General features: G+C 46.5%; 1 protein-coding gene across 1 annotated transcript; it reads left to right on the top strand.

Moving 5' to 3' along the window:
- The first annotated feature begins 438 nt into the window (after nt 1-438).
- Nucleotides 439-14,915, top strand: LOC145399519 (DNA-directed RNA polymerase II subunit RPB1-like). The gene is made up of 18 exons (XM_080272125.1): nt 439-516; nt 876-1,145; nt 1,979-2,166; nt 2,818-2,948; nt 3,732-3,862; nt 4,277-4,659; nt 5,108-5,330; nt 5,924-6,169; nt 6,666-6,875; nt 7,112-7,339; nt 7,664-7,774; nt 8,102-8,230; nt 8,489-9,067; nt 9,358-9,669; nt 10,389-10,652; nt 10,971-11,133; nt 11,560-11,717; nt 12,441-14,915. The coding sequence occupies exons 1-18, from the start codon at nt 439-441 to the stop codon at nt 14,382-14,384; spliced, it is 5,748 nt and encodes a 1,915-aa protein (XP_080128251.1). The 3' UTR covers nt 14,385-14,915.

Below are 14,915 nucleotides of genomic sequence, written 5' to 3' on the forward strand. Positions count from 1 at the left end.
AATGACGTCACATGCATTTCCCTTAGCATCGCGCCAAATATTATGGCAAATTACGTATATGTGATTTCTTTTAATGGTTAGCGATTAGATAAAGTAGTAGAGAAATTCTTATCTCTATTTTACTCATCCATGAAGTACCTAAGTTGAACACGTGATGCAATGCTTTTCATGACTTGGACAAGAGAAGCATCAGCAAGTTTGGTCTTGATGATGTTACAAAAATTCCATATACTATATCTGTGTGGAGACCCTATCAAGTTTGGTCTTGATGATGTTACAAAAATTCCATATACTATATCTGTGTGGAGACTCTATTGCATTCCCTTTTCAAAATTATATCGTTCTTTCAATCCACTACATCCTCACACTCCATCTCACCCCAACAGACCCAGGTTGTGTTGACGACAGCCCCTCCGACCGGAGACAGCGTGCATAAAGATGGCGGGTTTGGAGAGTAAGGCACCCCCCAGGCTTGTCCGACGGGTGCAGTTCGGTATACTTAGTCCCGATGAGATTGTGAGTATAACGCATATGCGTAATCCATCTCTGTAACTTTTTTTTTTTTTAGGTTAGTCACTCCGTCTATCTATCTATCTATCTGTATGTCTATCTACCTGTCTATCTATTGTGTCTCTATCTATGTATTTATGTCTGTTTTTCTATCTATATATTCTCCATGTATATAGCGGTGTAAATATACGTATAATATTTACGAAGATGTTTGATATATGGATACTCCTATGTGCATATACATTTGTAAAACACACACACACACACACACACACACACACACACACACACACACACATACACACACACACACACACGCCACATCATCCTCCCGTCCATCTCACAAACCCCTTCCTCGTCCCCAGCGGCGTATGTCTGTCACTGAAGGCGGGATTCAATACAGCGAGGTCTACGAGAACGGCAGACCCAAGCTAGGAGGGCTGATGGACCCGCGGCAAGGGTGTCTGGACCGCCACACGCGCTGTACCACGTGCGCGGGAAATATGAGCGACTGTCCCGGCCACTTTGGACATATGGACCTGGCCAAACCAGTGTATCATGTTGGATTTATTACCAAGACGGTGAAGATTTTGAGATGCGTGTGTTTCTACTGCAGCAAACTGAAGTATAACTCGGTACGTATAGACAAGCACACACACACACACACACACACACACACACACACACACACACACACACACACACACACACACACACACACACACATACACACATAAATTTAAGGATACATATGATAGAAATGGTTTAATGCACGGGACAGTACGAGCTTGACTCATTCCTCTAAAGGTACAATTAGGTAAGAACAGTTAGGTAAGAACACACACACACACACACACACACACACACACACACACACACACACACACACACACACACACAAGCGCTTTACATACACACACGTACTTAACTATAACTCAGCACCAGGGTAGAGAGAATTATATAGTGTGGAAATGTAATGCCTAGGGATGGAGTGAGAAAACATGGCTAGGGATAGACTGTGATAAAATGTGGCAAGAGATAGATTTAGAATTAGAGGAGAGGGAGAGAGAGAGTCCTGAAGATGGAGAACCAGGGACGAGGATGAGATGGAGTCAAAGAACGTGGCAGACAGATTGAGTGTGATGAACAGCAGCAGAACATGGGGATGGCGATTGAAGATGCGTGCCTATTTATGCTATGAAAATCCCTACCCCCTTCCTTATTAATAAATATGAAATTATAAGTAAAAGACCAATAAAGTACTACCACCACTACCGACACCATTACTACTACTACTACTACCACCTTCTCCTACTCCCCCACAGCAACATCCCAAATTTCGTGAGATTGTAAGAAAATCATAAGTAAAAGACCAATATAGTTCTACCACCGCTACCACAATAATTACTACTACTACTGCTACGATTACTGATACTACTACTACTACTACTACCTTTCACCCACACAGCAACATCCCAAAGTCCGTGAGATAGTAACAAAGTCCAAGGGGCAGCCACGAAAGCGCCTGGCCCACGTGTACAACCTGTGTAAGGGACGAACCATATGTGAGGGAGGCGACGAGGTGGACGTGACAAGAGACCCAAATAATCCAAACACACAGATTAAGAAGGCGACTGGGCATGGGGGCTGTGGAAGGTGAGGTTGGTGCGTGCATACTCTCACTGCATCTCATACTATTTGTTTTCTGCGTGCATACTCTCACTTCATCTCATAATTTGTGTGTGGATACTCTCAGTCCATCTCATATTATTTGTTTTCTGCGTGCATACTCTCACTCCATCTCATTTGTTTTCTAAATCTGGCCTTTTTGTTTTCATCCTCACGCACTCAGTTCTCTCGCCTACCCCCTTCCCCTTCAACTTCCACCTTTCGTATCCTCATATTCTTTGTTTTTGTTACGTACTCTCACTCCATCTCATTTGTTTTTTAAGTCTGTCGTTTTTATTTTCATCCTTGCTCTCGTTTCTCTCGTCATAATATCTTCCCTTCATCTTCCACAGTTCGCATCGTCTCATTCCCTGTCGCGTTCTGTCACTCCATACCATCCTTCCCTATTTTTTTATGTTTGCAGTATACCACACTATCCCTTACTTAACATGTATCTGTCTACCTCATCCCCTCACTCCATCTCCTGTCACTTTATCTCTCACTTCTTCCATCTATTCATCGACAAGGAGGGAAATTAAGACAAGGGGGGGATGCAACCAATAACCCCGCCCTGGATACGCCCCCATCACTTAATTTTTCCCGCCACCACATCCCCTGACTCCATATCCCTCCCTGCAGATATCAGCCCAATGTTAAGAGGGTTGGGTTGGATTTGGTGGCAGAGTGGAAGCACGTGAATGAGGACACACAGGAGAGGAAACAGACGCTGACGGCAGAGAGAGTCTACGAGATATTCAGGCATATATCTGGTGAGTTGGATGATAGTATTTTTATATTACGGTAAGCTTCCCTTCATTATTTGTTTTTGTTACGTACTCTCACTCCATCTCATTTGTTTTCTATGTCTGTCGTTTTATTTTCATCCTTGCCGTCTGTTCTCTCGCCAATCTCCTCCCTTCATCTTCCACAATTCGCTTCCTCTGTACGTAAGCTGAGCAATATGTAATCCTCTCTGTTTTTTTCTCTTCCGTTCTTTGTATGGTCAGATCTTTTATTGCCTCATATGAAGTATAGAGGCTTAAGATGAGGTTACTTAGTCCTGACATTTAGGGGCTGACCGGTTGCCCATCCCTGAGTAGCATTATATGAGCAGTAGACCCCAGCCCTCCCATGGATTTATACAAGTGCTGGGTGCTGAGAACTGACCCTAGATATGTGCAGCCTGACTGGATAATGCTAACCTAGTCTAACCCCAAATTTTTATGGATCTTTGCCTAACCTCTACTCTTTTCATTTTAACTTGGCCTAAAATTCCATCCTTCCATCCTAAATGTTGAGCTGTTACAAGAAATCAACACTAGAATATATGGGGTAAGTCATTATTTATAAAAAAAAAAGGGAAAAGAATGCAGGGCCTTAGCATTCTTTTTATCATTATTACTTTTTTGTTACTGAGGTCCGAGACATAGGCTCTAAAAGGACAAATCTTCGCCAAGTTAAGGTGATTAAAATAGAGAAATGGCCGACTTGACATTACTCCAACATCCATCTAGGTCTCTAACTACGAGTATCTCTTATCCTCTTCACCACAGACGAGGAGTGCTACCTACTTGGCATGGACCCTAGATTTGCACGACCAGACTGGATGATTCTAACCGTGCTACCCGTGCCGCCATTACCCGTACGGCCCGCTGTTGTTATGTACGGCTCGGCTCGCAACCAGGTACCGTACTTGACCTTGAATGATACGTAAGATTCGTTGTTTATACTTTTGTCCTTTTAATATGGCTGTTAAACATTTATTAACAAAGCTAGAATAAATAGTACAGTAAAGAAAGACAGCTACACAGTGGCGTAGCCAGAGGGGCGGCCAGGGTGGCACTGGCCACCCCAGAAATGCACCTGTGCATCAAAGTGGCTCACCTCAAATTTCTGTGATAATATTACCCAGACCCATCTAAAGAGTCCTTCTTGGCCCATCCCATAATCAGGCTTGACCACCTTTTATTCACATTCTAAAAATCCGAGGTACAACCCTACAGTTAAACAAAGGGGTTTCTGATGGATGTTATTGTCACAGCCGTAGACGTAGTGCATCACAAAAATGGAGTTACATCCTTCTTTAATCTTTTCCCAGGACGATCTCACCCACAAACTGGCGGACATCATCAAGGCCAACAACGAGCTGCGGCGCAACGAGCAGTGCGGCGCGGCCAACCACATTATCCAGGAAAACATCAAGAGTCTGCAGTTCCACGTGGCCACCCTCACCGACAACGACATGCCGGGGATGCCAAAAGCCCTGCAGAAATCCGGACGACCACTGAAGGCCATCAAATCCCGGCTCAAAGGGAAGGAAGGCAGGATACGAGGGAATCTGATGGGCAAGCGAGTTGATTTCTCCGCCCGGACTGTCATCACGGCCGATCCCAACCTCAGGATTGACCAAGTCGGCGTGCCCAGGTCCATCGCACAGAACCTCACCTACCCAGAGATTGTCACGCCTTTTAACATGACAAAGTGAGTCTGTAGGGTGAGATTTAGGGAGTAGTAGGGATTATGAGATATAGTGACACCTCTCCCTTAGCGAATAATTGTGTACATTACACCCCACATTGTCTTGTATGTTAAAGTATGACTACTCATGGACAGTCTGCTTAAAAGTGATGTTATTACAAATTTACACCTACAACCCAAACTATCCCTACTCATCAACGTTGTCCCCCAGGATGATGGAGTTAGTGCGTCGTAGTTATAAAGTTACACCTACAACCCAAACTATCCCTACTCATCAACGTTGTCCCCCAGGATGATGGAGTTAGTGCGTCGTAGTTATAAAGTTACACCTACAACCCAAACTATCCCTACTCATCAACGTTGTCCCCCAGGATGATGGAGTTGGTGCGTCGTAGTTATAAAGTTACACCTACAACCCAAACTATCCCTACTCATCAACGTTGTCCCCCAGGATGATGGAGTTGGTGCGTCGTGGTCACAGCCAGTACCCCGGCGCCAAGTATATCGTGCGGGACAGCGGTGCCAGAGTGGACCTTCGCTACCACCCCAAGCCGTCTGACCTCCATCTGCAGTGTGGGTATCGGGTGGAGAGGCACATCACTGACGGCGACCTTATTATATTCAACAGACAACCCACACTGCATAAGATGTCCATGATGGGGCATAAAGTAAAGGTAAGGCAGTAAGGTGGTTTATTTATAAGTCAAATGTTACCTGCATTGTGAGACGTAGTGTATGCAAGAGTGATGCATGTTTTCTTTCTTATTTTTGTACTTGTTCTGATTTTTTAGATGAGGAAGCATCCCTAGTACTTCACTCCATACATACGAAGGCATAAAACTCCCTTTTCACGCCCCTAGACTTTAGCAATTTACCCAAGCCCCATTTTAGTCCCCTGAACCACCTGCATCTGTACAGTGATTAAACATGTTTCTCCACAGAGTTGCAAGACGTCACGTATGAGAGTACTACTTTATTCTCTTTGATGTTCTAAGAAAATTTGACTCTAAATGTACTTACCTAGACCTGTAGTTGCCCAAATGGATCTTCATTTTGTGCAGTTTCCCCTTATCACCTCCTCCTCCTCCTCCTCCTCCTTATTCTGGTACACCCTCTCCTCCTCCTTATTCTGGTACACCCTCTCCTCCTCCTCCTTATTCTGGTACACCCTCTCCTCCTCCTCCTTATTCTGGTACACCCTCTCCTCCTCTTCCTTAGTCTGGTACACTCCCTCGGCAGTTTACTAAGAATACGTGTTTACATCCAGGTGCTGCCGTGGTCAACCTTCCGCATGAACCTGTCCGTAACGTCGCCCTACAACGCAGACTTCGACGGTGATGAGATGAACCTCCACGTGCCGCAGAGCATGGAGACCCGCGCAGAGATCGAGAACCTGCACCTGACCCCACGCATGGTGATCACGCCGCAGAGCAACAGGCCGGTCATGGGCATTGTGCAGGACACGCTGACGGCCGTACGCAAGATGACCAAACGCGACGTGTTCCTGGACAGGGTAAGCAGGTTAGATAGGGACCCGTATTGCCCTAGGTGAAGAGCACTCCCTAGCACCTTTTCCTCAGCAATTTATTTATCGTAGGTGAACATTGCCGAGCACCTCTTCCTCAACGATTTAATTCCTCACAGATCCTTGCACCTCTTCCTCAACGATTTAATTCCTCACAGATCCTTGCACCTCTTCCTCTGCGATTTAATACCTCACAGATCTTTGCACCTCTTCCCCAGCGATGTAATTCCTCACAGATCCTTGCACCTCTTCCCCAGCGATTTAATTCCCCACAGATCCTTGCACCTCTTCCCCAGCGATTTAATTCTCGTCCCGTAATACAACCTACCACCTCTTGCTCAGCAATTTAACTCTCGGTGAAGACACATCCTAGCACCTCTTCCTTAGCGATTTAATTCTCGTAGGTGAACTCGAGATGGTGAACCTACTCCCCGAACCTACCCAAATAAACCAAATTACACCCAAATTCTGGCACTCCCTACAGGCCGAGATGATGAACCTACTGATGTTTTTGCCCATCTGGGACGGAATCATGCCCCAGCCTGCCATCCTGAAGCCCAAACCACTGTGGACCGGCAAGCAGCTGTTCTCTCTCATCATCCCAGGCAACATCAACATCGTCAAGACCCACGCCACCCACCCCGATGACGAGGACGATGGGCCCTACAAGTGGATCTCACCGGGCGATACCAAGGTGAGAGAGAGAGAGAGAGAGAGAGAGAGAGAGAGAGATCTATAATACGAAATTTCAAATGGGAGGGAAATGGGGCAGCCAAGAGTGTTATTGAGATGATTCGGCCCCTCCCCCCAAACCTACCCATAGCTTCACCAATGATATTTAAAATTAATCAAGTTACATAATATTTGTAAAACCCTAAATTTACATTAAATAATATAGTCAATGGTACTTTTCAACGTTTTCTGTATCAGGTATTGGTAGAGCACGGCGAACTTGTTATGGGGATCTTGTGTAAAAAGACGCTGGGTGCATCTTCGGGGTCGATGATGCACGTATCCTGGATGGAATTGGGCCATGAGATTGCTGGCAGGTTCTACGGCAACATTCAGACCGTGGTGAACAACTGGCTGCTGCTGGAGGGACACAGTATTGGCATCGGGGACACTATTTCAGATCCCACCACTTACAGGGTTATTCAGGTGGGTGGTTGACGTGTTTGGTTGGAGTTTTTCTGTTTTTCATCTTCATATTTATTTCTTCTGTTTCTTCTTCGTCTTCGTCTTCCTCTGCTTCTTCATCATCATCTTCTTCATCGAATTTCTTCTTCATTATCGTATTTATTCATCTTCTTACTAGTAGTAGTAGTAGTAGTAGTAGCTGTAGTAGTAGTATGAAGTTAAGGGAGGCCTATTTTCGGCAGATTATATAATACTTCAACTTGGGTAGGCTATTTTCCCATTTACTGCCTCCGGATACAAGTAGATTACAGTTAAATAATACCGGTACTTTTTTTTTTTTTCCAGAACACGATCAGGAAGGCCAAAGAGGACGTGATAGAGGTGATTCACAAGGCCCATAACGATGAACTGGAACCCTCCCCTGGCAACACCCTGAGGCAGACCTTTGAGAACCAGGTACAGTAGCATTAAGTTACTCCGTTATCCGGTAATTTGTTATTTACTAGACGTGCCGTTATGTACATCTTTTTATAAGTTCTTCAGCACCGTACTGTCATAGGAATCATTTACTTAAGGATCGTATTCTTAGTAGCATTAGGAGACTATGTTACGTATCATTCTCAACAATTTATTTTGCTTGTGACATCTTTTGTCCTCTTGTACATTACGGAGACAAACGAAATCGAAAATTAAAATATACATAAATAGCATAAAAAGAGATAAGGTAAACGGTACATAGTGACTAAACTGTATATTAATCCATTTATTTATCTCCCTGTACAGGTGAACCGCATCTTAAACGACGCCCGAGACAAGACTGGAGGGTCGGCCAAGAAGTCCCTTACTGAACACAACAACCTCAAGGCCATGGTGGTTGCCGGGTCAAAAGGCTCAAACATCAACATCTCTCAGGTCAGTCAGGATGAATGGGATGTAAACTGGACTGTTGTGGGTTGTGTTCTAGGCGAAAATTAGGACTGAGCAAAGATATGGTATCTGCTTTAAATGCCTCGTGAAGCTGAATGGCACGGATGTAGAATAACTGTGGACCTGAAGGTTAAAAAGAAAAAAAAAAAAAGTAAAAAAACAGACTGAGCAAAAACTGTCTTTCTGCTGTAATCACCGTTGTGCAGTTAGTAGGCATAAATCGCAACTTTCTTCTCCCCTCAGGTCATCGCGTGTGTGGGGCAGCAGAACGTTGAGGGTAAGCGTATCCCCTTCGGGTTCCGCAAGCGAACCCTTCCGCACTTCATCAAGGACGACTACGGCCCTGAGAGCAGAGGCTTCGTGGAGAATTCTTACCTGGCCGGACTCACGCCCTCCGAATTTTACTTCCACGCCATGGGAGGCCGCGAGGGACTCATCGATACTGCGGTGAAGACGGCGGAGACCGGGTACATCCAGCGGCGACTGATTAAAGCCATGGAGAGCATAATGGTCAACTACGACGGCACGGTTCGAAACAGCGTCAGTCAGGTGATTCAGCTCCGTTACGGCGAGGATGGCCTGGCTGGGGAGTTTGTGGAGTTCCAATCGCTGCCTGTCATCAAGCTGTCCAACCGGCGATTTGAGGAGCGCTACCGGTTTGACCTGAGTAATGAACGGTACCTGAGGAGGGTGTTTAACGAGGATGTGGTTCGGGAGGTGATTGGCTCCCCTGTGGCCATCAGCACCCTGGAGGCGGAGTGGCAGAAGCTTCAGGAGGACAGACAGGCCCTGCGGCAAATCTTCCCCAAGGGTGACACAAAGGTACAAGGGAGGTTTTGACTAGAATGTTGTACTGTAGTATTTATGAATGGATAGCTGTACAGTATATGTAGAAAAGTTTGTAGCTTTTCATCTCCCAGACATCTAAATGTTTCCCTGTTGAGTATAATCATGCGTTAGGCAGAGTAAACGATAAGTTTTATTGGAGCTTTAAGGGTTAATTGTAGAGCAGTTATGAATTATATATCTTAGGTGTCAGTACAAAATTATATTACCCACGTGTAAAGGCATATTGTAATACCTGTCTATAAGTAACGATTATTCTACTCCAGGTTGTACTGCCGTGTAACCTTGAGCGAATGATCTGGAACGTCCAAAAGATCTTCCATATCAACAAACGCACCCAGACGGACCTCTCGCCAGTGAAGGTGGTGGAGTCGGTGAGTAACATGCTGTCCAAGTGTATCATCGTGTCGGGGGAGGACCGTATCAGTATACAAGCCAACGCCAACGCCACCTACCTGTTCCAGTGCCTCGTGAGATCAACGCTGTGCACTAAGAAGGTGGCTGAAGAACACAGGCTGACTGCTGAGGCGTTCTCCTGGCTCATAGGCGAAATTGAGACCAGGTTCAGTCAGGCTTTGGTGAGTATGGCTGTGTTCTGTACTGAATTAGATACTAGACAACGTTTACTAAAATGGTATTTCTGTTACTATTGCATCCCCTGGGAATCTGTCTGCAACTAAAAAAAGACTGGGCAATTGACGGCAGCCAGAATAAAATGGAAACTACAAAGGGTATTTTTTTATGCAAGGAAGAAGGAACCAAAGGCCAGAACCAGCACGATTTTTTCTTCCAAGAAACAATAACAGAACAGAGAGCCAACCTCAAGATTCGTTCATTTCGAGATGCCTGGACACTGCGTTTAAAAGACTGGAGATTACAGGCAGGAGGAAATACAGACAGAGGAAGACGGTTTCACAGTTCACCTGTTGCATACATGAAGGACTGAGAGTAAAGGCTAGCTGTTGCATTAGAGAGTTGGACAAAAAAGATATGAGAGTGTGCTGCCAGACGGATGGCTGGGATATGTAGGTAGATGCAAATTATCAATCCAGTTTCAGTCTCAAACAAGCTATGAAGAAATAAAACATGGCGCAGCAAGATTTATTACACGTACTGTGAAATAAAACCCTTGATTTCCCTGTTACTTTCTTTATCGTTTCGGGCTATACAGAATCCGTCTTACAACCCGAGACGAATGAGAAAATAAAGAATTCAAGTTTTAATCCGTGTCTCTCTCCCACCCAATATTTCCAGTTGTCGTAATGGCTCATCTTAATAACGTACGTAATTTCTTTAGGCTAGTCCCGGGGAGATGGTAGGAGCCCTGGCCGCCCAAAGCCTGGGGGAACCCGCTACACAGATGACACTCAACACCTTCCACTTCGCCGGCGTGTCCTCCAAGAATGTAACTCTGGGTGTACCGAGGCTCAAGGAAATCATCAATATCTCCAAGCGACCTAAGGCGCCCTCACTCACTGTGTTCCTGCTGGGTGCTGCTGCCAGGGACGCGGAGAAGGCCAAGAATGTTCTCTGTCGCATGGAGCACACTACGCTGAGGAAGGTGAGGAGAGAGATAGATGGATAGATGGGTGGATGGATAGATGAATAGTTGCTAGGATAGATGGATGTGTGGATAAATAGATAGATACATACATACATAGAGAGAGGGTAGGTAAGCAGAGATAAGGCAAAGAATGTTCCGTGTTGAATAGAGACAGACAAACAAAGAGACAGAGATGATGAGACATTTTTCACCCATTTTAACTCCATCTTCATATCCACCTTTCTTCCAATTCCACATCTTTCTTCCTCATTTTCTTCCAATTTCACAACGTTCTTCATTTTTTCACCTTACCTGGTATTTTTTTGTTTTTCTCAGGTGACGTCCAACACCGCCATCTACTACGACCCTGACCCACTGAACACCGTGGTAAGGGAGGACCAGGAGTTTGTCAATGTGTACTACGAGATGCCGGATTTTGATGTGTCCAGGATATCACCGTGGCTGCTGAGGATTGAACTGGACAGGAAGAAGATGACGGGTAAGTAGAGGTAGATGGATGGATGGATGGAGAGATAGGTAGGTGGATAGATAGATGGATGGAGAGATATGATAGGTAGATGGTTGGATAGATGGATGGATGGAGTGGAAAGTACATTTACAGTACAGTATATATTTATTAAAAAACGTATAAGATTTTCCATATTAATGTGTTTCTTTTTCATTTCCTCCCTCTTTTCCCTCCAACCTTCCTTCCCTCTCTCTTTCCCTTCCTCTCTCTCTCTCCTTATCCTTCCCCCTCCCCCTCTGTCTCTTTATCTATCCCTTACCATTCTCTCTCTTTCTCCTCCTCATTCTTCCTCCTTTCCACCTGCCTCTTCTTCCCTCCTTTCCCTTCCTCCTTCTCTCTTCTCCTTCCTCCTCTCCCTCTACCCCTACCTCACGTTCCCTTCCGCTCCCCACACAGACAAGAAACTCACTATGGAACAAATCTCCCAAAAAATCAACACTGGCTTTGGAGACGACCTGAACTGTATTTTCAACGACGACAACGCGGAACGACTGGTGTTGCGAATCAGGATCCTGGTGGGCGACGACAAGCTGGGACAGGACCAGGAGGAGCAGGTGTGTAGCCAGGCAGGTGTGGAGCAGGTGCGGAGTAGGTGTAGAGAAGTAGAAGAGACATGGAGAGGTATGGAAGGATATGAAGATGGTTGGTAGGGTGTGTGGTTGATTTGATATATTTTGTAAAGGAGCTTGGAAGTACGACAGGTGTGGAAGGTGTAGGAGCAGGTGTGTGGGCAGTTGTGGAGCAGATTTGGAGTCGTGAAAGAAGCATGGAGAGGTTTGGATGTATTTAAGGAACGTTTGATGGATGTATATTCCAGTTTTGAGGTTCTTAGGCGGGTTTGGTAGGTGTGCAGTGGCTGGGAGGGTGTGTGTGGCAGGTGTGAACGTTGTACAAGGTGTAGGAACAGTTGTAGATAGTTTTAGAGCAAGTCTGGAGGTGTTGAAAAGGATGGTAGGTGTGTAGAGATGTTTAGAAGGATTTGGAGAATATTCTAGGTGTGTTTCTGGGCTGGTAGGAAGGGTAGAGAAGGATGTGTGTGTGTGTGTGTGTGTGTGTGTGTGTGTGTGTGTGTGTGTGTGTGTATGTGTGTGTTTGAGTTGGTAAATATGGTAGTGAGGTTTGGAGGTGTAACAGGTATGAAGGTGTGTGTGTGTGTGTGTGTGTGTGTGTGTGTGTGTGTGTGTGTGGTGTGGAGAGGCTAGGAGAGATGTTTGGCAAATCTAGAATGATATATAACAGACATGAAAGCTTACCAACACTCTGATCACTTCTCACAGGTGGACAAAATGGAGGACGACACCTTCCTACGCTGCATCGAGGCTAACATGCTGAACGACCTCACTCTCCAGGGCATCGAGTCCATCTCCAAGGTGTACATGCATCTCCCGCAGACGGACGAGAAGAAGCGCATCCACATCAACGAGGCGGGCGAATTTAAGGCCATTGCGGAGTGGCTTCTTGAGACTGATGGAACGGCCCTCATGCGTGTACTATCTGAGCAAGACGTGGACCCCATACGAACCTACTCTAATGATATTCTGGAAGTGTTTGAGGTGCTTGGGATAGAGGCTGTGAGGAAGTGCATTGAGAAGGAGATGAACGCTGTGTTGATGTTCTACGGCTTGTATGTCAACTACCGCCATCTTGCTTTGCTCTGTGACGTCATGACCTCCAAGGGACATCTCATGGCCATCACGCGACACGGAATTAACAGACAGGACACTGGGGCGCTCATGAAGTGTTCCTTTGAAGAGTCTGTGGATGTTTTGATGGAGGCTGCTTCCCACGCTGAGGTTGACCCGATACGAGGCGTCTCCGAAAACATCATGCTAGGTCAGCTACCCAAAATCGGCACCGGGTCATTTGATTTGGTGTTGGACGATGAGAAATGTAAGCTGGGCATGGAGGTACCGCTTCCTGGGGCGGCCATGATGGTAGGACAGGGTGTATTTGGCGCCACCCCATCTCCATCTTGCTCCACCACACCCGCCCACACCCCCTGGACCAACGCCTCCACCCCCGCCATGTCTCCCTACGGGGGTTGGTCGCTGGGGGTAGGCAGTGGAATGACACCCGGGGGACCTTCCTTCTCCCCAGCCATACAGGACACCCCAGGCCTCTCCCCAGGCTACTCCCCTGCCTGGTCTCCCCAACCGATGAGTCCCGGGTCCCCAAGTATGAGTCCTTATATCCCCAGTCCCGGGTCCGCACTCTCCCCTTCCTACTCCCCATCCTCCCCTGCGTACCAACCCACCTCCCCATCCCTCACTCCCGCCTCCCCTGGCTACTCCCCAACCTCCCCGACCTACTCCCCAACTAGCCCACAGTACTCCCCAACTAGCCCTTCTTACTCCCCGACTTCCCCGAGTTATAGCCCGACCAGCCCGAGTTATAGCCCGACCAGCCCAAGTTATAGCCCGACTAGTCCCAGTTATAGCCCGACTTCACCCAGTTATAGCCCGACTAGCCCAAGTTATAGCCCAACTAGTCCTTCCTACTCCCCAACCTCACCCTCATATAGCCCAACCTCGCCTTCATATAGCCCAACCTCACCCTCCTATAGCCCAACCTCCCCAAGCTATAGCCCAACCTCCCCCTCATATAGCCCGACTAGCCCGAGTTATAGCCCAACAAGCCCAAGTTATAGCCCAACCTCTCCTAGTTATGCCCCCAACTATTCCCCATCTTCCCCGGGCTATTCCCCAACTAGCCCTTCTTACTCACCTACTAGTCCATCTTATTCCCCAACTTCTCCCCAGTACTCCCCCACCTCCCCCTCCTACTCCCCTACTTCCCCTAAATATTCCCCTACCTCCCCTTCCTACTCCCCTACTTCCCCTACATATTCCCCTGGATCGCCCTCCTACTCCCCGACCTCCCCTAAATATTCCCCTACTTCCCCTACCTACTCCCCCTCTTCCCCTCAGTACTCCCCCACCTCCCCCTCCTACTCCCCAACATCCCCTAAATATTCCCCTACTTCCCCTACCTACTCCCCTTCCTCCCCCCAGTATTCCCCAACATCCCCTAAATATTCCCCTACTTCCCCTACCTACTCCCCGACTTCCCCAAAATATTCCCCCACCTCCCCCACCTACTCCCCCTCCACCCCCGGGTACTCCCCCACCTCCCCTGCCTACTCCCCTAGCCTGGTGGAGGAGGAAGGAGGAGGAGGGGAGGAAGAGGAGAGGAAGAAGCAGAGGAAGAAGTCAAAACGTTAATTCAAATATTCATAAGTCAACTGCTATTAACGTTTTCAGTTGTGTTTACTTTTACGTGTTACCATTTTCTATATATCTTGCTGTTTGAATTATGGCGTGTTTTTGCAACCTTTACAGATTGATTTGTCCAGATCATTTGTCCATAATCATTTCGCTTGTTTAGGTATATATAGGTGACTTCTTTTCATTTAGGCCTAGGGAGCATATTCTTGAGCTTATTAACACCTCTCCCTAAGCGATTTATTTTACTTATTACACCTTGCCGCCCTCTTCTGTGTCACATCAACCATTCTAATATCATACCTTAGTTCCTTCTTCCTTGCATAAAAAATAATGTACAAACGGTATTGGCTAGCCGTATCCCAAGCTAAATCGGTAAAGAAGAGGTGTTAGGGGGCAACCTCAACCGAGGAGAATACGGGCCATAGCCTTCATTAACCCCTTCACTGCCAAACATTACCCCGAAGCTGAATAAAATAATCTGCTTAGTAAAAATAAACCCATCCTTCTTTATACGTAGTGTGTGTGTAG

This window comes from Coenobita brevimanus, chromosome 49 (assembly GCF_032717465.1).
Source record: "Coenobita brevimanus isolate Jiangsu-jjx chromosome 49, ASM3271746v2, whole genome shotgun sequence".
NCBI classification, from domain to species: Eukaryota; Metazoa; Arthropoda; class Malacostraca; order Decapoda; family Coenobitidae; genus Coenobita; species Coenobita brevimanus.